Source organism: Lentinus tigrinus (genome assembly GCF_003813185.1).
Source record: "Lentinus tigrinus ALCF2SS1-7 unplaced genomic scaffold L226scaffold_9, whole genome shotgun sequence".
In the NCBI taxonomy this organism is placed as follows: domain Eukaryota; kingdom Fungi; phylum Basidiomycota; class Agaricomycetes; order Polyporales; family Polyporaceae; genus Lentinus; species Lentinus tigrinus.
In genome coordinates, this window is record NW_027137918.1 from 524,721 (window position 1) to 546,584 (window position 21,864).

Below are 21,864 nucleotides of genomic sequence, written 5' to 3' on the forward strand. Positions count from 1 at the left end.
TACGAGCATGGATCTGGACCGGACTATCGTGGTCTAGACTCTCAGCTGGACCGCGTTCCATCTATGGTAAATCAAACGCTCATGATCAGAAAACAAAACTACTGCCGTCTCGACGCTCGGTGTAAATCGCAAGTCTGTACACAAGGTTCCACAGAGTTTAATGCAAAAAAAGTCATGGTATTAGCTGAGTATGTAACTAGAAGCAATAAGTATAGATAGCAGATCAAATACGAACGAACGACGGAACTCAGGAAAACACGGAAATAAGTCCAACTCGAGAATACTGCGAGAAAAACCATGACATTCAAACCTTCCAGCCACCAGCAAGACCCATAATGTTGCTCGGGTCGTACTGCGCCTTGACCGACTTGAGCCTGTCCAAGTTATCGCCGAAGACACGGTCGAGAGGCGTGTCGAAGATCGCGTAGTTGCCATACAGCGGGGCGTCAGCGATATCCTGGCCCTCGCTCACCGCGACCTGCGTCAGGCGCGCGGCGCTTTGGCGCGCAGCCTCATACATTGTGTCATCAGCCGCCTCAAGGCCATAGGCGTAGTAGATGTTGAGCGGGAGGAAGCCCTGGGCGCGCGACGGCGGGTATGCAGAGGACGACGCGGAGGCGTGCGAGAGGAGGGTAGGGAGGAAGGGTTCGACATCGTAGCTGATCAAGGAGCCGGAGACCCAGGAGAGGCGAGAGCCCCAGAACTGTCAAAGCGACACAACCGAAGACATGAGTGGGATGGGCAGGCACAGTCGTCATAGATGAGCACATACCTTCGTCTCGTTGAGGACCGCAGCCATGATGGTCGGCGTGTACTCAAGAAGCGACACCGTGTGGAAGATACCGCTGGAGCAGATGCAGTCAGTCAATCTAAGCCGTTGACATGTTGGGGGCTCTTTGTGCGACGTACCGGCTACCTGCGGTCGCGTCAGAGGGCGCGGCAGAGACGAGGTCCAAGAAGGAACGCGTCTTCACATCCTCTGTTAAGTGCGGGATCGCGAGAAAGTCGTCGAAGATGCCGTCAGGGGGAGTCGGGTAATCGTAGAAGAGCAGCAGGGACACGCCGGGCTCTCCAAGAACGAAGTTGTACGCGGGCAGGACAGCAGCCTTGGGATCGGTGACGGTCTGCGAGAACTTGACGGTAGCGTTGTTGACGGCCTCGAGCTGGTCAGCCGTGATGGTGATCAGACCGCCCTGTCACAGAAGCAAACATAGGATTCAGAGCTTAAACTCTGAGCGGTGGGAGGGTGGAGATAGCATACCCAGACTTCCGTTTGCGGATAGGTCTTGAGGGTGAACTTCGTTACAATGCCCTGTGGATAACAGAAGGTAACGAGGCACACCACAGCACCCGACGACGCATGGCACTCACGAAGTTGTTGTATCCACCCTTGAGGCCCCAGAACAGGTCGGGATAGGAGCTCTCCGTGACGGTCGTCACGGTGCCGTTAGGCAGTACAAGTTCGTACCCGCTCAGGTTGTCCACCGTCAGGCCGTACTGGTTCGTCTTCCACGAGTAACCTGCCGAACGTGACGTGAAAGATGAGATGAGAACCAGCTCTGCCTCAAACTTCCGTCGAAAGGGGCACCATGTCGGCGGCACCGCATGGTCCACAGAAGCACGCAAGCACATGGTGAGGAACCGAAGTGAACTCACCTCCTCCCAATGTGAACCCGGCTACGCCAACACCCGAGACCCGACCGCCGACGACGTTGACGGCATACGGCTCAAGTGCGGCGTAGACGTCGTCCCAAACGAGCCCGGCACCGACATCGGCCGTGTTGCTGTCGGCGTTGTATGTGACATCGCTAAACTTGGTCATCGAGATGTGGACGCCCTCTGTGGACGAGAAGCCGGGGTTGGACGCATGGCCGCCCCCCTTGACCTGTACAGGATGGTCTCGTTTAGCATGCGTATCATTAGCGTATCCAGAGAACAAGACGGAGATGGCTCATCCGAGATGTCCGTCTCGGAAGCTAGATATATGAAGTGACACGTACCGCGAACGACGTGTTGGTCTTCCCCAGGATCTGGAGCTGTTGGTACAAGGTAGTGACGTCAGCGAACTGATGTGAACTGAGATGCATAGTGGCAGACAAGGTACACTCACAATAGTACCGACGTCTTCTGCCGTTCCAGGTTCGACCGAGCATGCTGCCTGTTGGGTGCTGGATACTGCCCAGTGGCTGATGTCCTCCAAGTACGCCGGGTTCAGGTCCAAGTCTGTCCGAGTCGTACGAGCGTTTCAGCAACACAGCAAAGGGAACAAACGTTAACCGTTGACGGAATTTGAAAGGATTTAGGCGTCATCGGACGATCACACCGGCGCACTAAGCATTACGCGTATCAAGCGGCCGGTCACCTGGCGGATCGTGCTGCTCGCAACATTGTATCTCAGTGGAGCTGGCCTTGTGGGCAGTATGCAACGCCACGAAGCTAGAGTTTGCAGGGCTCATGAAACGTTTGTTGGTGGCTAGCATCACCATCAAATGCAACCGACGAACACGATCCGTGGTGCGACGGCGGAGAACGAAGAAGAGTGGCGCACAGGTTGAATGCTCACCTGGAAAGTGGACCGCGGACGCAGACGAGACGGCACTGCTGATCTGCTTGCAGACCGTCGAGAACTCGCCTCGTGGTTGGAAGGGCTTGAGCACGGGAGGCGGCGCATGAGCTACGACGACTGCAGCAGCAGAAAGGAGCGTGGCGGTTGCAAGAGTTTGACGCATGGCGGAAAGCCGTGCAAGAACCTGGAGCGCAAACGAAGAGACGTCAAGGAGAAGACGTGTGCAGGCGTGGGACAGCGGGTATGTCAGAGGGCCTCAAGTGCAGGCAGCACTTGAGAAACATACCACGGCGCTGTGGACCTTTATACATTACACACTCGGCCTGGAGTCCCGGGCGATCGACCAACGGATCGGGGGCGCCTCGCGTTCCGTCATAGCCAATAAACCTCCGAGGGCCGCCTACCCGCCGCAATCACCTTCTGGCGGCATGAGACGAAGCGATTCCGGGTACTCAGTCAGCTTCCCCCAGTCGGAGAGAATTCCTACTGGGACCTAATGCGCCTAGGACCGGGAATAGGGCCTGCCCGGGAGTTGTTCCATCGCAGCCTCGGAGCACGCACGTCGCCTGCACATCAGGTAACATTTGCGCCGTCAGTTCAGTGCAATGCTGAGCGTGCGCCATGAGCTGTGCCCGACAATGGTACCGAGACAAATCGCTTGCGTCAGTGCCGCCGGTTCCTCGCTGCGGACGGAGTGGTAAGAAAGTGCGTACCTCAACCGCCTGAGCCCGCGGCGACCTCAGTGATGGCATGCCAACGTACGGAGCCCCACAACGTTTCGGGAGTCCTGGGCAAGGGTTGTCCGTCATGATTTTCACACCGGACACGGCCCGAGGGGGGGACCAAGCACGGAAAACCTGGGCATGCGGATGACGTGAGCGGCGCGGCCCGACGGTTGTTGAGCAACATGCAGCTGTGTATCTTCGATTCAGCTGAAGAACAGTCACCAGGACAGATAAATGCATCACCGTCGAAGGACGTTCGCATGGATATTGCGCGTGCCCACGGCGTTGCACGCCGCGGTGGTTGGGCGGTGATTGCTGCCGCATTCATCGCCCATGAGTATCGGCAAAGGCGATGTTGTTCCGTCTCCGCGTAGGCCATTGCCGACGCAAAGGGTACAGTACCCAGTTCAAAGAGGCTAGACACGGAATAATGTTGCGCGTTTGTCATGACTCTGACATATACTCGCGGAGAATCGGTGCGAGCCTCGAGGGCGGATATGAGCGGATTGTGGCGTCGTGTGGCCCCCGCAAGCTGTTGGTCGCTCAAATCGTCCATGCACTCAGGTTTCGTTATAGCCATATGTCGTCGGAGTGAGTTCTTTGAACATGAGGGCAGCTGGTACTTACTATCAGCTCTCAAGCAAGCTTGAAGCTGACGGAGTTGGCTACCGCTCTCAAGCACGCTGTCTCAGAATTTGTCGCTTTTCTTGGAGGGTCAGTATAGACCCTTATGAAGACAGACAGAGTCAAGAGACAACAGCGGCAACAAGGCGCCTGTCGCCACGTTGCATGCGGCGTTTGAGTGATCGGCAATCTGGGAAAACTTTATTTGAGCAACTGTACATTACCTTCGGGGTTTGCCGGGTGGCTGACTGTTTCCGGCGCGGTGTGGTGCTCACTGCCGACTATAGCGCAAAGGTAAGAAGTCCCCGCCGCCGTCCTCAACGCCCTCAAAATGCCCAGAAGTGCGTCCACAAGTCGTGATTCTGCCAGTAGGGATCCTGTGCTGATCGTGTCTCTGTGTTTGTGCAGTCTACAAGCCCGGCAAAGTACGTCTCACAGAGGGAGAAGTTATGTCGGCACGTGTAGCTGAGATGTCTTGCAACTCGACTAGGTCGCAATCGTCCTCCAGGGCCGTCAAGCGGGGAAGAAGGTGGTCGTCATCAAGCAGCTCGACGAGGGCACCAAGGAGCGGCCATACCCCCATGCCATCGTTGCCGGCATCGAGCGTTACCCCCTCAAGGTAACGAAGCGTATGGGTGCGAAGAAGGTTGCGAAGCGGAGCAAGATCAAGCCTTTCATCAAGGTGCGTTTGTAGTCTTTTCATAGGCGGTCGGGAGTACTGACTCAGTATATTCGCGCGCAGGTCGTCAACTACTCGCACCTCTTCCCTACGCGTTACGCAATCGAGCTCGAGGGCCTCAAGGGCGTTGTTTCCCAGGAGACGTTCAAGGAGGTGTCGCAACGGGAGGACTCGAAGAAGCAGATCAAGAAGCTGTTGGAGGACAAGTACCAGGGTGGAAAGAACAAGTGGTTCTTCCAGCCTCTCCGGGTGCGTACCGTTTCTTCTGATCCTCCAGCCCTCTTCCCTATCTCCCAATCCTCAAGCGACGTACCATCATTTCATCACCCCTACTGCTCGCGATGAAGGCTGCTGTACTGACTCTTTGTCTTCGCAGTTCTGATCTGTCTGGGTTCCGTTTTCGACTCGTCTCTTGTGCAGAATTATGTACTACCCCCACATGTCCACGCATGACGCATGCCCCCACCACGATTTCTGCATTCTAGTATGCAATGGGTGAAAACCTATGTTCGGTTGGGTCCTTGTGTGCTGTTTCCGAACGAGTTGTCGTCGTACGGTGGGTTCCACTCGTCCCTACCAGCTCAGTGGATCGGAAGCAACGGTTTCTACTGTAGCTTTCGCCCTGTCCAATGGAGGCGGGACGTGTAAATATTGTTGGGATGCTTATGGAAGCAAGAGGGCAACCCCGGCCCGGGCTGAATTTGTGATGAGCCCAATTCCTCGACTTCAACCACGCACTTGACTCTTGACCGTCATATCATGTCTCAGTCTGTAGAGGCTATGGATCTCAACTGGCTTGCCTATCTGCTGTACAGTCTCTATGAAGAGAACAATGACAAACATCCACATCAAAGTCTGCTCAACTTGAACAATCTCGACAGCGAGGACCGGGTCCTGAAGCGTTATGCCCCTCTTCTCGACAGCCTCGCGCGACTTCTCATCTGCGAAGAACGGAATCAGGTCGTCTCGGTCGCGTTGGTACTTCCCGAGCTCACCCCCACATCGCAAGGACCCGCGGAGTTCCTAGTCGCACATAATGGATGCATCTCCCCTCAGGTCGTTGACCACCTCAAGACCATCATCACGCTCCTGAGAGAAGCCCGTCTTCTCTACGTTCAGGAGGTCGGAGACAGAGGAATGCCACCAAAATTATCTATCCCGACCCTGGATGCGTCTCAAAAGTCTGGACTCGAGACTCCTCTGATTGAGAAGCTCCAGGAACTTGAGCGGTCCCTACACCGTTAGGCCCCGTTCGGTTGCTCTGGTAGGTTTCGGTTGGGTTTGGGTTTGCCCGCCAAAATCAGTAGACGCCGATAGAAGTAAACCTGCGATAAACCTGCAGGGCGAGAGCGTCTACTCCATTTTGGCGGGCAAACCGAAACCCAACCGAAACCCAGCAGAGCGGCCGAACGGGGCCTTACTGTTGGGAGAAGGAGAGGCGACGGGTTACGAAAGACGATCGTTACGGTTGCTTCCACCGCCTCTTCGATGCCGTAACCGGTGTGTCCGACCAACCTGCCAATTGCACGCCGGAGGAACATGCAGCGCTTCAAAACCTCCGAGAGGCTTCCTCTACCCACCGTGCAGCTCTTCGAAAAGTTCACAATGCTTTGATCGTCATCAACGAGCTTCTTTCGGAGGATCCTGACGCCCGCCATGCATTCATCCCGGAGTCTTCTACGGCCTTGGATAAACTGATTGCAGCCATGCGCATCGTGTCCCACAACGCGTCGGAGAAGTCCTTGAAGTCTCTGTGGTCGTCGTGCGATGACTACAACGAAGGTGAGCTCTGCTGTTTCACAGATACTATAGGTCTGTATTGACGTGAAGAACAGCTGTCTTAGCTCGACTCCGAGGCGAGCGTACCCGATACATGAAGCTCAAGGCGTCGCAGCCGCGATCGGAGACGCAGACGAACAACGAGAAGTTTCCCCACATTACTCCGTTATTCAGTACAGAGCGGTGGCTGTTGAAGGTTTCTTCGGTGACTCGTGATTTCTCCCAGATCTCACGGGCGGTCGTTTCCCCGACGATGGCAGTTCTTCTCGAACACGCAGCCCCGGAGGTGTATCCTGTGTCAGCCGAGAATCCAACACGAGAGGATTTCTGCGTCTCTGTAGAGAAGGTGACGTCCACGTTGAAGCTGGCAGGATGGAAGGAGGCCAACATTGAGGAATTTGCCGAGACCTTTGTCGATGGGTTGAAGCAACGAGCCTCGCTTCGGTCTGGTACGTTTCGCGAGCATTAGTCCTCACGACACAATACTGAGAAGTTCCCATTGCATCTGCAGGACCCATAGAGCCTTCGGACGACGGAACATTCAGTCAATCCTCGTTTATTCATTGCCATTGTGAATGTGTCGTCTTGGAGGAGCTCCATGAACGATCCAAGTCCAAGGATCGACAAATCCTCCCTTATGTCGGTGTCTCGAAGCTTTCCTGTGCGCTGTGCCAGCTATACTTCGAGTGTTACCGCGAGGCCACCCGCAGCACGATCTGTACGCGCGGCACGCACGGTCAGATCTGGCCCTGGATCACGCCGACGTTGTTGGAGGATGAAGCGATGGACGAGAAGATCAAGACGTTGTTGGCTGAAAAGCTGAAGGGGAAGCTGGTTACTGAAGCGAAGAATGCGCGTACTAGGCAAAGGGCTTCTCAAAGCACCGTCGGTTCCGTGTCGAGTGTGGTGGAAACCCCACAGGAAGGTATGTCTTTTCTCTCATTCTCCGCGTTCCAACGAGCTGATGGTCTATGCAGAAGACAGCGATATGGAGGATATGGCGAAGGAGATACAGGCGAAGACTGGTAGCAGTGTGTGAGGTCTGCCATGAGTATCCGCGCGGTGAGCGTCACAATCTACGGTCGCTCCGGACCTCCGTTCTCACAGCGTCTTACCACTTCTTCCAGATGTACACGAAACGGAAACGGAGCGTTGTGGAGATGTATCCATGTCGGACGCTGACCGTGACGATACCACTTGTTTGGAGTATAGATACCTCGAAGCTTCGTTTTTCGCTTTGCTCTATATGTCGGAGCACAGCGGGCAGCCTAAGCGCTTCTGATTCTCTCATCCGTTCCCGTTCTCTTACGATCCCCTGTGCTACCTCGCTGTGTATTCCTGGCATGTTGTGGCTTGTCTGTTCTGTTGTTTTCTTAGCACTTGACGTATCTGTGTCATGATGCATGATCACTCACAATACTGCATGTCTATGTCAGCGCTTCTTGGGAGGCTCAGGCTCTGGCACCTCGTCCTGGTGCGAGGCCAGATGATCGCTCGACCAGCTGCTCTGGTCATCGACGCTCGTCGCTGCGTGGGTGAGCGGCGGGTCTGTGCTCCGCTTCTCCGAGATGAGAGGTCTATTGCGGACACGCCTCCCTCAAGAGCTCCACTCGGAGGGACGCCTTCTGGTTCTTCGTTTCACGCATATAAACTATCCCTGCGTAACGTCTGGTTTGCTAGAAGTCATTGAAAGAGCTTGGTTTCACGATATGGCAACCGAAGATTCGGAGGGTCGAAGGTGTCGGAGACTTTGACTCAAGTAACAGGACTCGAGCTGGTGTCCCGCAGGAATACGCTCAGTTTATCATCACAAGCCCAGGTAACCTCTTGCACGTGAGGTCGTTTGTGTGAACTCTTTGACCTGATGGTCGTCAATTTGTTTGCAGGCTTGCTCCACACAGTGAGACATCACTTACGACAACAGACGACACTTCTTGCGCACCTTCTTACTTCACCCTTGTAAGTGGACCGTGGTCGCTGTCCTATCTGCGACGAAACACTCTGTGACATTCACGAGTGGGCATCACGAAACAAAACGTGGACAGACTAGGAATCGCTACACCGTGATTGGGATCTGTGGAATGCTACAACGGAAGCGGAACTTGATGAGACATGCGAATACTGTACACGGGAAAGGCGCGGTAGGAACATGCGAGGACGAGAGAAGAGGAAAACCAGGCAACAGCGAGAGAACGAGGTGACGGGGAGAAAGATAAAAGTGTTCGCGGGAGGACGAAGCTACGACCGCTGGAGAAGGGCAATCAGTACAGTATGTCGTGACCGGACGACCATTGAGGAACCCAAGGCAGCGCGAGACTCACTGCAGAAGACCCTCGATGGCGAGACCGAACCGCATGACGACCACAGAGATGCTAGCCGATCGAGTGTTGCCGTGACTTCACATTCTGTTGTGGTCATCAACAATGTCACGGTAAGTGTCGGGACCGCCGCAGAACTGAGAGTACACACCAGCTGTCGCTAGTCCACGGCTAAGCCAGACGAACCTCCGGGACGGGCCAGCAGGGCGGCGATCAGTCCATGTGCCCTCGATAGCTCCTCGTTCTTTTGCTGAAGAACAAGGCCCTTGTGCTCCCAGTCATCTTTGACATCCTTCAGCTCCGCGTCGATCTGGTCAAGCTTCTCCTGGAAGGTATTTGTGAGACGGGCGCAGTCTTGCTCGATCTCCTTTCCAGTCACGATCTTGAAGACGTGCTTGAACGAGCCCGAGCAGCGGACCTTCGTGAGACCTTGTTCCGTGCTAGCGAGGACCATTCCGTTACGCATCTCCGGATTCGCCTGGAGATCGTCGGCAGGTCGTCCAACGAGGAGGCGGAAGGAGAGAGCAGCAAACCAAAAGCACTGTCGCCTCAGCAGAAGATAATGAGGCGAGTCTTCGTTGAGAACAGTGGCAGCAGCGATGAGCTTCGATACGGATGGGCAGGCAGTGGAGTCGAAGTTATGTGTGTAGACCTCATCAGCGTCCTTGCCCACAGGAGCATCCGGGTCGTAGACGGTGATCCGATCCTGCGCCCTGATATGGTCGCCTCTAGAGCTGGACTGCAATAAGCCGCGCGTGTGTCCAGTGACATTATGATCACGCTCGGCAACAGTGCGCTCGCACCGCAAGATGCCGACCTTGGAAGTGCTCGTGTCCCAAGGAAGGCCGTCGTTCGTGAGGTACGACAGCGTATACTCGTGCTCTGAGGTACTTCTCATTTTCATGAGCTTGATGGTTGAGATGCAACATTGCGACAGGGGTGGAGGGTCGGGATAAGCAGCATGGAGGGTGAAAGCGCGGGTCCATGCGAGGGCGTAGTCTTTGCGGAACTCGAAGTATGGACAAGGTGTGTCGGCAGGTTTGTTCAGAAGAACAGTGATGTGGTGGCTATGGTCCATGGTTTCTCGCCTGAACAGATGCTGGAGGGAGGATAGCAGGTTCGGCATCGCGGGGACAGGACTGGTTCAGGATATGTGGGGGCAGGTCAGCTTTGCCTCAGTCTGGCCCACAACTAGGAGAATGCTTACAGGTAGTAATGCGCTCGTGCGGTTGGTAGTCGAGGTCCAGGAAGCAAAGGTATAGGATCGCAATAAGCTCCTATAGCTAGTTCCGCTGTGGCTGAGAGCGCCTTTTACTTACAACAGTGTTGTTTACCTCTCAGTAAGTAGCCGGTACATAACACCGTGATAAGGCAGCGGCGCTCAACAACGCTTCCGCCGCCGACTGAGCCTCTCGTCCACCACCTCCTCCACTCTTGTACGGCCTACCGTTTGCATGAAACGACGATAATGCGCGTCCGCACACTGGAGATTCGCTGGCACGACTCGAAGCCTATCTCGACGTGCGACTTCCAACCCGCCCCGTTCAAGAAGGCTCGTCCAGCGCAGGACAAGCAGTTTCCCGCGCAGGCGTACAGGCTTGCCACTGGGGGCGAAGACAACCATGTTCGCGTGAGTTACATGCTCTATGTCTGTACGCGAGTGGCGGGTGGTTAAGATGCGAGAATCATGAAGCTGTGGATGGTACACCCCAACATCTTGCCGCCTTCGCTGGTCGAGGGCACCTCCGAAACCCCTGCGCCGCGACCTCCACGCGTCGAGTACCTCGCAACGCTGAGCAGGCATTCCGCTGCCGTCAACGTCGTCCGCTTCAGTCCAAATGGTGAGTGGTTGCATGGGCTCGGAGTGCGGGGCAAGCGGGACGACTGCTGACGCGCGTTACAGGGGACCTGATCGCGTCTGCTGGAGACGGTGCGTACATTGTGCGCACGCCGCAAAACCACCCCTAACCGTGCATGAGATAGATGGGATGATCATCGTGTGGGCGCCGACGACGAGCCCGCATGCTAGCAGCTATGGGAGCGATCTGACTCCTGAAGACCTCCAGTATGAGAAGGAGCACTGGAAGCCCCGAACCACCTTCCGGTACGCGTCTCGCTCGTGTTTCAGTGATGTTGTGTGCTGAACGGATGCGCACTGCGCAGGTGCACGACCATGCAGGTGTATGACCTTGCATGGAGCCCGACCGGAGAATACATCATCGCCGGCAGCACGGACAACTGCGCGCGTATCTTCACCGCCAACGAAGGTACTTTGACTAAGTCCTGTGGCGTTTCTGGCGTATCACTGACCAGTGTGCAGGCAAGTGCGTCCACGAGATCGCGGAGCATAACCACTACGTCCAAGGTGTCGCTTGGGACCCGCTGAACGAGTACATCGCCACGCAGAGCAGTGACCGCTCGATGCATATCTACAGCATCTCGTACAAGTCGGGTAGTCTCGAGGTCCACGCAGTCGGGCGAAACACGCGCATAGGCCATCGCCACAGTCGGACGCCGAGCACCCACAGCCGCCCGCGCAACTTCCGGCGCGAGTCAACCGCGAGCGAGACAGAGTCCGTGATCACGAGTGTCAGCGAGCGATTGAACGACGAAGTCGAGTCGTCGAGCTCAAAGGACCAGCCCCCCGCACTCCTTACGCCAACGGCCTCGGTTGCCAGTACGCCGTCCATGACCATGTTCCCGCCTCCATACGAGCGCCCCTCATCCCGGCGTTCATCCTTTAGTGGCTCAAACGCCCCAAGTTCGCCTGCCAACTATACCCGCTACGGACGTTCTCCATCACCGATGCCTGCGCTCCCTGCAATCCGGATGGCACCATCGACCATCTGGGCATCTGTCAAGCTGTATGGCGATGAAAGCTTTACCAACTTCTTCCGCCGGCTGACGTTTAGCCCGGATGGCGGCCTCCTTCTCACACCAGCTGGGCAGTTCGAGGACCCCTCGGTCGTTCCGGGTGCGAACTCTAAATCCAACGACCAGCCGACGCGCGGGCGAAAGGGTAATCCGAACCCCGGAGACTCCAAGGACGGCTCCTCGTCAGTGTACATCTACTCCCGTGCCAACTTCGCCCGCCCGCCGATCGCGCGCCTTCCGGGATACAAGAAGGCCAGCGTTGCTGTGCGTTTCTCGCCGATCCTCTATGAGTTGCGGCAGAATGTGTGGTCCTCGGAGACGCCTACGGATCCGAAGACCGTCACCCTAGACAAGGACACAGAGGTTTCTGTGGACGTTGACGTTGGTGTACCTCCGGGTACTCTGCAAACCCCTCATGCGACTCCCGTGAAGCCATCTCTATCTAACTCGTCTAGTGGGATCGCAGCACCTTCGCCGCGCATCGCGATCCCATCCGGACCATTAGCCGCGACATTGCCATCCCCAGCATTGTCTGCGACTGACTCGCTGCGTCCGCCAACACCTGCGGCGTCGAAACCGGGCACGCCTGCGCCCTCTGCTATGCCTATGGCTACTGCGTCCATCTTCGCGCTTCCGTACCGGATGTTGTACGCTGTGGCGACGATGGACACGGTCATGATCTACGATACGCAGCAAGCCGGCCCGGTTTGCCTTCTGACGAAGCTGCACTACGACGAGTTCACCGACATGTCGTGGTCTCCGGACGGCCAATGTCTCATGCTCTCCTCCCGCGACGGCTATTGCACGCTCGTCGTCTTCGACGAGATCCTCCCCGCCTATCACACACAGCAACAAACCCTCCAACTCCAGTCCATCGCCCACCACCATGCCCTCCCGCTCACCAACTCCACGGTTGCGACCCCAATGACCACCCCGTCCACGCATGCTGTCGGGCTTCCGTCGATCTCACCTATCACACCTGTTCCCCCACCCCTCATCCCGGCGAAGCGGAGCGCAGACCTGCCACTCACCCCCGCGGCGAGCGTCGACGAGAATGTGCTGGGCGTGCGCACTGCGAGCGAAGCACTCGAGAGTAGCTCGTCGTCGAACGATCATCTGGCCTCGCACCAGGACGAGGTGAAGGAGCCTCCCAAGAAGAAGCGGAGAGCGGCGCTGACGCGTGTGGGCGACCTCGGGTCATAACCGGCTCCTGCTCCCATCGGGGCGGACTGTGTAGCCGCTCTCATTTCCTACCCCTTCTCCATATATCGCTCTCCCCTTGGTTTGTCCTCACTTATCCATACTATCATCGTGTTCCGTCGTTCCCGTCGCCGATCGGTGCACCGTATGCACCCGCACGTATACGAACATACATCAACTGATTCCCTGCATCTGTCGTGTTCTTCCCTGTGTCTTGCCCAAAGTTCTCTCTCCCGTCTCTCGTGCCTCTTGTCTCGCATACGTCTCTCAATGTCTGATGTCTCGTGCTCCGTGATCGCATATTGTACAGTGTTCATGCCATTTCCCATCTGGTAGTAATATCCCCGGGCCCAGTAGTCAACATCAATCACCAATTACCTCGCTGTTGATATCGTATCCCCCGAATCCTCGCGTCCTTCACTTTCAGGTACCTCAGTTCCGCATACGTCCTCGCACACAGCGTTGTCCGCTGTAAATTTGCACACTATCATGATGCATGTCTCTCCTGCGACACAAATACGTGAAGTGCTATAATCACAACAACATAGACAAGTCACAACATGCGAGGCATACACATCAAGACAGCAGAGAGCGAACTATTATGAGTGAGAGCGGGACGAGCGGCAGAGGACGAAAACAGAGATAACGAGTGAACGACAGGCACAGCGAGGCAGCGCAGAGGATTGTAAGAGAGCGGATGAGCGTAACGGTGTATGTTTGCCGATATAGAGAGCAAAGCGAAAAAACGAAGCTTCGAGGTATCTATACTCCAAACAAGTGGTATCGTCACGGTGGGCGGCCGACATGGATACATCTCCACAACGCTCCGTTTCCGTTTCGTGTACATCTGGAGGAAGTGGTAAGACGCTGTGAGAAAGGAGGTCCGGAGCGAGCGTAGATTGCGACGCTCACCGCGCGGATACTTATGCCAGACCTCACACACTGCTACCAGTCTTCGCCTGTAAAATTTCCGCCATTCTCTCCACAGAGGCGACTCCATCTGCATAGACCATCAGCTCGTTGGAACACTGAGAATGAGAGAAAAGACATACATTGATGTGGGGTTTCCACCACACTCGACACGAAACCGACGGTGCTCTGAGAAGCCCTTTGCCTAGTACGCACATTCTTGGCTTCCATAACCAGCTTCCCCTTCAGCTTTTCAGCCAACAACGTCTTGACCTTCTCCTCCATCGCTTTGTCCTCCAACAACGTCGGCGTGCTCCAAGGCCAGATCTGACCGTGGGTGCCCCGCGTACAGATCGTGCTGCGGGTGGCCTCACGGTAACACTCGAAGTATAGCTGGCACAGCGCACAGGAGAGCTTCGAGACGCCGACATAAGAGAGGATTTGTCGGGTTTTGGATCTTTCATGGAGCTCCGCCAGGACAACACGTTCACAATGGCAATGAGTAAACAAGGACTGACTGAATGTTCCGTCGTCCGTGGACTCCACGGATCCTGCAGATGCGATGGAAACATCTCAGCATGAACTTGTAAAAACTAATGCTCGCGAAACGTACCGGACCGAGTCTCGACTCGTTCCTTCAACCCATCGACAAAGGTCTCGGCAAATTCCTCAATGTTGGCCTCCTTCCATCCTGCCAGCTTCAACGTGTTTCGGCTGCTTGACTAACACAGGAGACACCTCCGGGGTCCCGTGTTCGAAAAGACCTGCCATCGTTGAGGACACGACCGCCCGGGAGATCTGGGAGAAATCACGAGTCACCGAAGAAACCTTCAACAACCACCGCTCTGTACTGAACGACGGAGTAATGGGGGGCAACTTCTCGTTCTGCGTCTGCGTCTCCGATCGCGGCTGCGACGCCTTGAGCTTCATGTACCGGTCGCGCTCGGCTCGGAGTCGAGCTAAGACAGCTGTTCTTGACATCATTACAGACCTATAGTATTTGTGAAACAGCAGAGCTCACCTTCGTTGTAGTCATCGCACAACAACCAGAGAGGCTTCAAGGACTTGTCCGACGCGTTGTGGGACACGATGCGCATGGCTGCAATCAGTTTATCCAAGGCCGTAGAAGACTCCGGGATGAATGCATGGTGGGCGTCAGGATCCTCCGAAAGAAGCTCGTTGATAAGGGACAAAGCATCGTAAACTTCTTGAAGAGCTGCACGGTGGGTAGAGGAAGCCTCTCGGAGGTTTTGAAGCGCTGTATGCTCCTTCGGCGTGCGATTGGCAGGTTGGTCGGACACACCGGTTGCTGCATCAACGAGGCGGTGGAAGCAACCGTAACGATCGTCTTTCGTAACCCGTCGCCTCTCCTTCGCCCAACAGTAACGGTGTAGGGACCGCTCAAGTCCCTGGAGCTTCTCCATCAGAGGAGTCTCGAGTCCAGACTTTTGAGACGCATCCAGGGTCGGGATAGATAATTTTGGTGGCATTCCTCTGTCTCCTACCTCCTGAACGTAGAGAAGACGGGCTTCTCTCAGGAGCGTGATGATGGCCTTGAGGTGGTCAACGACCTGAGGGGAGACGCACCCATCATGTGCGACTAGGAACTCCGCGGGTCCTTGCGATGTGGGGGTGAGCTCGGGAAGTACCAACGCGACCGAGACGACCTGATTCCGTTCTTCGCAGATGAGAAGTCGCGCGAGGCTGTCGAGAAGAGGGGCATAACGCTTCAGGACCCGGTCCTCGCTGTCGAGATTGTTCAAGTTAAGCTGACTTTCATGTGGATGTTTGTCATAGTTCTCTTCATAGAGACCGTACAGCAGATAGGCGAGCCAGTTGAGATCTATAGCTTCTACAGACTGAGACATGATATGACGGTCAAGAATGTGTCAACTTTTGAATTCGAGGAACGGCGCTCATCCAAGTCACAGCGGGCCGGATTGCCGGGCCGAGTTTCCCTCCCACTCCTAAATCACCTATCACCATTTACGCACCTCTCATCCTGGCGAAGCGGAGCACAGACCCGTCACTCACCCCCACGGCTAGCGTCGGCTAGGATGTGCTGGATTCACACCAGGACGAGGTGAAGGAACCTCCCAAGAACCCAAGAAAGGCAGACGTGTGGTACTTAGATTGTGAGCGACCATGACACAAATACGTATGTAGAAGTGCTACAAACACAACAGGATAGACAACACAACATGCCAGGATTACATATCAAGACAACATAAAGAGAGAGAGAGAATTAGAGATGAGAGAACACGATGATGATCACGAAACTTGAGTGACAAGTCCGACCCTCAGGGCCTCCGCCAACCGCGACTGCGACAGGGCCTCACCACATCCCGAAACCCTCACACCACTTCTCATCGTCCGGACACCAGCTCGGGCCCTCGACAAACTCCACATCCCGCAGCGGCGCCAACGTCTCCTGCACCGTCCGCCGGTTCCGCCGCCGCCGCTCCGCCATCGGGATCCGCTTCCCGCCGCGGTGCCGCTTCCTCTTCTTCTGCACCCCAGGCGCGGGCGGCTGCTTTGCAGAGTCTGAGTCTGAGTCCGCGTCCGTGTCGGCATCCGGCTGGTCTTGACGGCGGCCTGAAGCACGACCACGAGGAAGACCCGGGAGACGGGGGATACCGGAGGATGGTCCGTCTTCGTTGTCGTCGTCATCGTCCAGAGTTACAGCCTTGCCCTTGCCCTTGTCCTTCCAGGGAATTGCGGGAAGGAGGTCGCTCGTATTGGGCCGCCTTGAGCGCAGCCGGCCCAGGAGCTCTTGGAGAACACGGAACTTGTCCGACGTAGACGCCATTCGGGCCTCCAGAGCTTCCCCGTCCGCAAGCAGTTGATCAATCGCAGCACCGAGAGAAGGGGACGGCGAGAGCACCCTCTCGTGGTCCAACAGCAGCGCCCTGCCGGTTTTCAGCTTGCGTTCGATGTCCGACAGGTGTTCTACGTCGCACGAGCTGAGAGACAGAGTCGTCCAGTCGTACCGTCCTGAGCAGCGCAAGCAGATCCTCCAGCTCCGAGTCGAGCAAGTCGTCGATCGTCAGCGCCCGTAGAGCCAGAACAAGCTCCTCGAGTTCCCAGTCGTACAGCGCGGGGTAGTCGTCGACAGTGAGCTCCTCGAGCATCCAGGTCATCTCGTCCAGGTCCGAGTCGCATGCTTCCACTTCGCCGTCTGAGTCTGGTAAGTCAATGCCGAGGTCGACGACGTCCACAGCGTTGCCGAAGTCAAAGTCCGAGTCGTCCGTGTACGGGAAGTCCGAGTCCGACGTGCCAGTGCCAGTGCCGTCCGAGGATCCCTCAGCGGTCGTCGACGCGAAGGACTCCACGCGGGAGAACGCGGCGGGAGGCTGCGAAAGGCTTCTGGTGGGTCTTCGACGAGCGTGAGGAGCCGGGCGCGGGTGCGGTCGTTGAAGATGTGCACGTTGAAGTCCGCAGCCTTATTCAAGCGGTGCACGAAGGTGCTGCAGATGAAGCGGACCTCGACAGAGCGAATGGCGTGGTATGCGTAGACGAACGCGGCGCGCAGGTCCTGCGCTCTGATGATCCCAAAGATTCAAGAAGAGCTCGTTCTCGTGGGGCGTCGTTACGTCGGCTGCTGTGGTATCATCGGATTAGGTCTGAACTCAACACCACACTGTATGCGTGAAACATGCCTGGCGGAGGCTCTGGACCGTAGGTTACCACAAGCCGACCCTGTTCTTGATCCAGCTCCTCGATCCATGCGGAGTCGACGTCCGGCTGAGGAATGCACACGTTGAGCCAGTCTTCGAAGGACGCGGCCGAGTCACTACATGTGCTTAGAAGGAGCTGAGGGTAATGGAACACCAGCGCGGCCTCCGTCAACTCCAGCCCGTCATCGACGTTGAGGTTGAGGACGACGGACAGTACAAGCGGGATAGAGTATTTAGCATAGCAGTAAGCGAACAGAAGGTCGTAGACAGTCAAGCGGCAATTTGACTCGAGCTCGAATTTCTTGACCCCATACCATCTACCATCATCATGTCAACTATAGCTTCAACAACCCTCGTGCGTTCCACGGCGATTCGACTCTCCGGGTCTACATCAGAGTTGCGGAGGACGTCGTGCTTGAAGACTGCACACTACGCAATGCAGACCGGGACCCTGCACACTCAAGCTAGTTCACAGCGCGGCAAGGCTACAATGTAAGTACTCCGATCTCACCTATGGTCAATCCAATGATGTTCATCGTGCTCTGAGGGATGAAACTTGCATGTGACACTTGCGATTGTCTTGTTCGGAGAAGGTCTACTGGCAGAATGTGCCCCTCGCACACCGGTCACGGCCAAGCTCATCGGGGTCGACCCGGACCGGTCTGCCATCCGGGCGTCTTGCTCTCTCACCGCTCAACGTCGACCATGGCGAAGACTACAGCACCCTACGGCAGCTGGAAGTCGCCCATCACACCGGATGTTGTGTTGAAGAGCGTACGTGGTGGTTATCTCGTCCCGCAAGACGTCGCTGAGATGGGGATCTAGGGTTCGAAGGTCGATGAGCTGTTCGTGGACCCGATCACGTCGACGATATACCACATCGAGAAGCGGCCTGCGGAGGCAGGTCGTATGGTGATTGTCGACACCGAGAAGGGCGAGGATGTGGTGGGTACCGAGTGGAACGTGCGCACGGCCGTACACGAGGTGAGCACTGAGCCCGTCTCTCGAGGGGTGAATGCATATGCAGACCAGATCTCAGTACGGCGGTGCCCCCGCAACCGCTTACGAAGGAGTTGTATACTTTTCGAATGTGGCGGATGGGCGTGTCTATAAGCTCGAGCAGGGAGAGCAGCCGGAAGCGGTCACCCCAGGTGCGCAGTACTCGCTCGCACCAATCCATCATGCCGTAACTCGCGGACAGAGAACAAGAACTATCGCTATGCGAACATCTCTGTCCATCCGCAGCAGAATCACCTCTTGGTCGCGATCCTTGAGGACCACACCAAGCCGGACCCCGCGGATGTGGTCAATACGCTCTGCGTGATCAACACGAAAGACAAGACCGTGTCTCCCCTTGTCTCTGGAGCGGACTTTTACGCGAAACCCTGCTTTACACCTGATGGAACCCACATTGCTTGGATTCAATGGTTCCATCCAGACATGCCATGGGAAGGCGCCGAGGTCTGCGTCGCGGACGTGCAAGCCGACGGGTCCTCGCTCACCCTCGCGAACACGAAAGTTGTAGCGGGAAAGCGCATCGAAGTCTCCGTCGGGTATCCAGCATGGGCTTCCAATGACCTGCTCCTGTTTGCGTCCGATGAATCTGGCTACTACAACCCGTGGAAATACTCTCTCTCCGCGGGGAAGGCTTCCCCTGTCCTCCAGCAGCCCCGCGAAGAAGACTACTCCGAGCCTATGTGGATCCTCTCATACAACTACGGCGTCCCTCTGGACCAGGACGGCAAGATGGCACTCTTCTCCGCGCTCAAGGAGGGGCGGAACGTGCTTTACCTCGTCAGCTTGCAGGGCGGCACGGTCGAAGAACTCGAGTCTCCCTACGTGTCGATCTCGTCCGTACAGCGAGTGACACATGACGCCGTCGTGTTCCTTGGCGAGAAGAACGATGACGGGGCGCGGACCGTGCTCTGCAATATCAAGGAGTACGCGAAACCCAAGTTCACAGCGCTCGGGCCACAAGCAGCGTCGAACGACCTCCCGTTCCCGCGCTGGTACATCCCTGAACCCCAGTCCATCGCTCTGGAGGTTCCGGGGACGGGAGAGCCCGTGCACGTCCTCTACTATCCTCCGACGAATCCCGAGTATGCTGCGCCTGCGGGAGAGCAGCCGCCAGCGATCTTCTCCATTCACGGCGGCCCAACGAGCCGCGCCAAACAGGGGCTGGACCTGAGGCGCCAGTTCTTCACGAGTCGCGGCTGGGCATGGTGTGTATGAGACGTTGTCGCCGCGCCGCCTTGTGGCTGACCCACTCGCACAGGGTCGACGTGAACTACGGTGGCAGCAGCGGATACGGCCGCAAGTATATGTAGGTGTCTGGCATGCGTCTCGGAGGATGCTAGTCGCTGACGTTCGCGTCAGCAAGCGGCTGGAGGGCAACTGGGGCATCGCCGACGTGCGGGACTCTGTCATCGCTGTGCAGCAGCTCGCCGCGCCTCCTTACTCTCTCATCGACCCGCAGCGCACCGCGATCACCGGCGGCTCCGCCGGGGGATACACCGTACTGAAGACACTGTGCTCGGCCCCAGACGCGTTCGCGGCAGGCACGTCGTCGTACGGGATCTCGGACTTCTTCAAGCTCGCCGAGTTTACGCACAAGTTCGAGAGCCAGTACCTGTTCAAGTTGATTGGCGGCCGCCCTGAGGAGATCCCGCAGGTGTACAGGGATCGGTCGCCGGTGTTCCTCGCGGACAGGATCCGCGCTCCGTTGCTGGTGAGTGTCGCCTGTGCCGTTCGCGTGGACGCCGCGTTGACGACTTGCACACTCCGCTGACTCCGTTGACAGGTGTTGCAAGGCTCGGAGGACAAGGTTGTGCCTCCGAACCAGGCGGAAGGGATCGTGGAGACAGTCAAGAAACAGGGAGGGCGCGTCGAGTATGTTGTCTTCCAAGGGGAGGGACATGGTTGGCGTAGAGAAGAGAACATCCGGGCGGCGCTTGAGAAGGAGCTCTCGTTTTACGAGAACGTCTTCGGAGTGAAGAAATAGGATGCGCGGTGTCAAATGCACCCAAAGATCATGGAAACTTAAGGATTAGACAATGTAGTTGTACCTGTTGTACAGTAGTGCATCATCGGATGGGCGCTCCGTGCTGTGTCTTCTGAATCCAAGTACCTCAAGCTCTTCCGTCCGACTCCGTCGCGGGTAGCGGACGACGAGCAAGTTGAGAGGTGCTTGCAAGGCATAGCAGGAGAGCATCGATTACTTCATGTGCAGGTAGTATAGACTATTCAAACCTAAAGGGCCGCGACAGACCGGTCATCGCAAAAGCGGCCCCTTGCGACCGCCCATGCGCTCGCAAACCTCGAGAGCATGCTCGTGGTAGCGTGGGTGAAGGCCCTCTCGGCTTCCCTCAATGCACAGGTTGGGGAGTAGTCGGGTGTGGAAGAGACGGTGTGCAACAGCTCCGCCCTGCAACACGAGCACGCCAAGGACGGGATGTGAGCCGAAGGTAAGACATGCAAAACTGGTGGTACGCACAAACTGGTGGAAGACACCGCCAACAACCGCCTCAACCGTCGTCCCATGCACCTTGTACATCCCGACGCTCCTCGCGTTGTCTCCCCTCACATTGGCCAACAAGCCCGGAATTTCGACATCGGGTCCAAGGGGTTTTGACATGTTGCCGACGTTCATGGGCTTCCACTTGAGAACCTTGCCGAGCTCCCATTTGGGTGCTACGTGCTCGCCCAGAGTATAGGTGTTAAGCGCATACTCGAGGAGACGGTCGTAGTCCTCGTTCGGTTGCAGCGATGGTGACGAATGAATGAACATGAGGAGGTAGGATTGCAGAACGCGCCGCCCTGAGAATACCTTCAACACTGCCCTCTCATGCGACGCTATAGATACAACACTCACCCACGAAGCTCAGACGACCGTTATGTCTCCGTTTCGCATCCGGATGGCTCGCGTGCGTCAGTATTCGCGATGCAAGTTCTGGCGGGAACTGCAAAGGGGAGAACACCTTGTTGAGATGGTCAACAAGTACGGTATCCTGCTTTCTCCAATCTGCGCGAAGCCGGTTACTCAGAGTGCTAGCTTCTGAGCTGGGAGGAAGGTCTTGCGATGTTCCGACAGTTTGCGCAACTTGCGACACGGAACGCGCCTGGAACCGGATAGCTTTGCAAAGCTTAGACTCGCATATGCATATGCGAGAAGGGTGGTGGTACTCACCATGTGGTACGGACACCCTTTTACGACAGCTAGCAGCCCTGCGCAGAGCCAGCGCGCACTCCCAGGTTTTGGACATCACGAGAAGGAAGGAAAGCCAGTGGAAGCTGAGTCGCAAGTGGCGCTGACTCCGCACGTTTTGTCGTCAGGCCGCGAGCGGCGGTCGTCGGGGATAGTGATGAGGACGACGGAGGCAACAGCGAGGAGGCAAGTCAAGCCAGAGTCGGTGGACTTTCCGCTTCGGCGCTAGGGGAAATTATATTGTTACTTTCCTCTTACTCCCATTTATGGGGATAGATATACATAAACTAACACTTATCGACTCATTGT

General features: G+C 56.5%; 11 protein-coding genes across 11 annotated transcripts; 4 read left to right on the forward strand and 7 right to left on the reverse strand.

Moving 5' to 3' along the window:
• Nucleotides 1–42: 42 nt before the first annotated feature.
• L226DRAFT_533971 (FAD-binding domain-containing protein) lies at nucleotides 43–2,938 on the reverse strand. The gene is made up of 9 exons (XM_067680576.1): nucleotides 2,564–2,938; nucleotides 2,111–2,223; nucleotides 2,001–2,036; nucleotides 1,657–1,885; nucleotides 1,372–1,520; nucleotides 1,262–1,312; nucleotides 910–1,193; nucleotides 773–845; nucleotides 43–703 (listed from the first exon to the last, which is right to left on the reverse strand). The coding sequence occupies exons 1-9, from the start codon at nucleotides 2,727–2,729 to the stop codon at nucleotides 305–307; spliced, it is 1,500 nt and encodes a 499-aa protein (XP_067536479.1). The 5' UTR covers nucleotides 2,730–2,938; the 3' UTR covers nucleotides 43–304.
• L226DRAFT_392267 (uncharacterized protein) lies at nucleotides 2,874–4,040 on the reverse strand. The gene is made up of 4 exons (XM_067674493.1): nucleotides 3,919–4,040; nucleotides 3,535–3,850; nucleotides 3,280–3,479; nucleotides 2,874–3,192 (listed from the first exon to the last, which is right to left on the reverse strand). Exons 2-4 carry the CDS (start codon nucleotides 3,845–3,847, stop codon nucleotides 3,019–3,021), a joined length of 687 nt encoding a protein of 228 aa, XP_067536480.1. The 5' UTR covers nucleotides 3,848–3,850; nucleotides 3,919–4,040; the 3' UTR covers nucleotides 2,874–3,018.
• Nucleotides 4,041–4,183: 143 nt separating this feature from the next.
• L226DRAFT_392284 (60S ribosomal eL27 domain-containing protein) lies at nucleotides 4,184–5,332 on the forward strand. The gene is made up of 4 exons (XM_067674494.1): nucleotides 4,184–4,256; nucleotides 4,324–4,340; nucleotides 4,406–4,597; nucleotides 4,658–5,332. The coding sequence occupies exons 1-4, from the start codon at nucleotides 4,247–4,249 to the stop codon at nucleotides 4,937–4,939; spliced, it is 501 nt and encodes a 166-aa protein (XP_067536481.1). The 5' UTR covers nucleotides 4,184–4,246; the 3' UTR covers nucleotides 4,940–5,332.
• Nucleotides 5,333–5,337: 5 nt separating this feature from the next.
• Nucleotides 5,338–7,728, forward strand: L226DRAFT_612182 (uncharacterized protein). The gene is made up of 6 exons (XM_067686356.1): nucleotides 5,338–5,835; nucleotides 6,012–6,376; nucleotides 6,430–6,822; nucleotides 6,885–7,298; nucleotides 7,351–7,435; nucleotides 7,501–7,728. Exons 1-5 carry the CDS (start codon nucleotides 5,354–5,356, stop codon nucleotides 7,410–7,412), a joined length of 1,716 nt encoding a protein of 571 aa, XP_067536482.1. The 5' UTR covers nucleotides 5,338–5,353; the 3' UTR covers nucleotides 7,413–7,435; nucleotides 7,501–7,728.
• An 857-nt stretch (nucleotides 7,729–8,585) lies between these two features.
• On the reverse strand, nucleotides 8,586–9,930 carry L226DRAFT_392313 (uncharacterized protein). Its single transcript, XM_067674495.1, has 3 exons — nucleotides 9,899–9,930; nucleotides 8,843–9,830; nucleotides 8,586–8,778 (listed from the first exon to the last, which is right to left on the reverse strand). The coding sequence occupies exon 2, from the start codon at nucleotides 9,815–9,817 to the stop codon at nucleotides 8,852–8,854; it is 966 nt and encodes a 321-aa protein (XP_067536483.1). The 5' UTR covers nucleotides 9,818–9,830; nucleotides 9,899–9,930; the 3' UTR covers nucleotides 8,586–8,778; nucleotides 8,843–8,851.
• A 229-nt stretch (nucleotides 9,931–10,159) lies between these two features.
• Nucleotides 10,160–12,768, forward strand: L226DRAFT_522372 (WD40 repeat-like protein; the record flags this gene model as incomplete). Its single annotated transcript, XM_067678757.1, has 6 exons — nucleotides 10,160–10,321; nucleotides 10,385–10,532; nucleotides 10,595–10,621; nucleotides 10,675–10,795; nucleotides 10,855–10,958; nucleotides 11,012–12,768. 6 exons carry the CDS (start codon nucleotides 10,160–10,162, stop codon nucleotides 12,766–12,768), a joined length of 2,319 nt encoding a protein of 772 aa, XP_067536484.1.
• Nucleotides 12,769–13,329: 561 nt separating this feature from the next.
• Nucleotides 13,330–15,561, reverse strand: L226DRAFT_612185 (uncharacterized protein). Its single transcript, XM_067686357.1, has 6 exons — nucleotides 14,696–15,561; nucleotides 14,413–14,642; nucleotides 14,288–14,357; nucleotides 13,818–14,225; nucleotides 13,678–13,765; nucleotides 13,330–13,612 (listed from the first exon to the last, which is right to left on the reverse strand). Exons 1-5 carry the CDS (start codon nucleotides 15,540–15,542, stop codon nucleotides 13,701–13,703), a joined length of 1,620 nt encoding a protein of 539 aa, XP_067536485.1. The 5' UTR covers nucleotides 15,543–15,561; the 3' UTR covers nucleotides 13,330–13,612; nucleotides 13,678–13,700.
• A 250-nt stretch (nucleotides 15,562–15,811) lies between these two features.
• Nucleotides 15,812–16,499, reverse strand: L226DRAFT_533980 (uncharacterized protein). Its single transcript, XM_067680577.1, has one exon. The coding sequence runs from the start codon at nucleotides 16,481–16,483 to the stop codon at nucleotides 16,010–16,012; it is 474 nt and encodes a 157-aa protein (XP_067536486.1). The 5' UTR covers nucleotides 16,484–16,499; the 3' UTR covers nucleotides 15,812–16,009.
• A 1,168-nt stretch (nucleotides 16,500–17,667) lies between these two features.
• Nucleotides 17,668–18,115, reverse strand: L226DRAFT_392479 (uncharacterized protein). Its single transcript, XM_067674496.1, has 2 exons — nucleotides 17,863–18,115; nucleotides 17,668–17,809 (listed from the first exon to the last, which is right to left on the reverse strand). The coding sequence occupies exons 1-2, from the start codon at nucleotides 18,018–18,020 to the stop codon at nucleotides 17,743–17,745; spliced, it is 225 nt and encodes a 74-aa protein (XP_067536487.1). The 5' UTR covers nucleotides 18,021–18,115; the 3' UTR covers nucleotides 17,668–17,742.
• L226DRAFT_533981 (alpha/beta-hydrolase) lies at nucleotides 17,690–20,628 on the forward strand. The gene is made up of 8 exons (XM_067680578.1): nucleotides 17,690–17,843; nucleotides 17,899–18,125; nucleotides 18,177–18,335; nucleotides 18,391–18,502; nucleotides 18,553–19,573; nucleotides 19,627–19,674; nucleotides 19,728–20,079; nucleotides 20,152–20,628. Exons 2-8 carry the CDS (start codon nucleotides 18,057–18,059, stop codon nucleotides 20,350–20,352), a joined length of 1,962 nt encoding a protein of 653 aa, XP_067536488.1. The 5' UTR covers nucleotides 17,690–17,843; nucleotides 17,899–18,056; the 3' UTR covers nucleotides 20,353–20,628.
• L226DRAFT_484942 (mitochondrial 54S ribosomal protein mL57) lies at nucleotides 20,299–21,755 on the reverse strand. The gene is made up of 4 exons (XM_067677080.1): nucleotides 21,538–21,755; nucleotides 21,223–21,483; nucleotides 20,845–21,167; nucleotides 20,299–20,775 (listed from the first exon to the last, which is right to left on the reverse strand). The coding sequence occupies exons 1-4, from the start codon at nucleotides 21,611–21,613 to the stop codon at nucleotides 20,623–20,625; spliced, it is 813 nt and encodes a 270-aa protein (XP_067536489.1). The 5' UTR covers nucleotides 21,614–21,755; the 3' UTR covers nucleotides 20,299–20,622.
• Nucleotides 21,756–21,864: the final 109 nt, after the last annotated feature.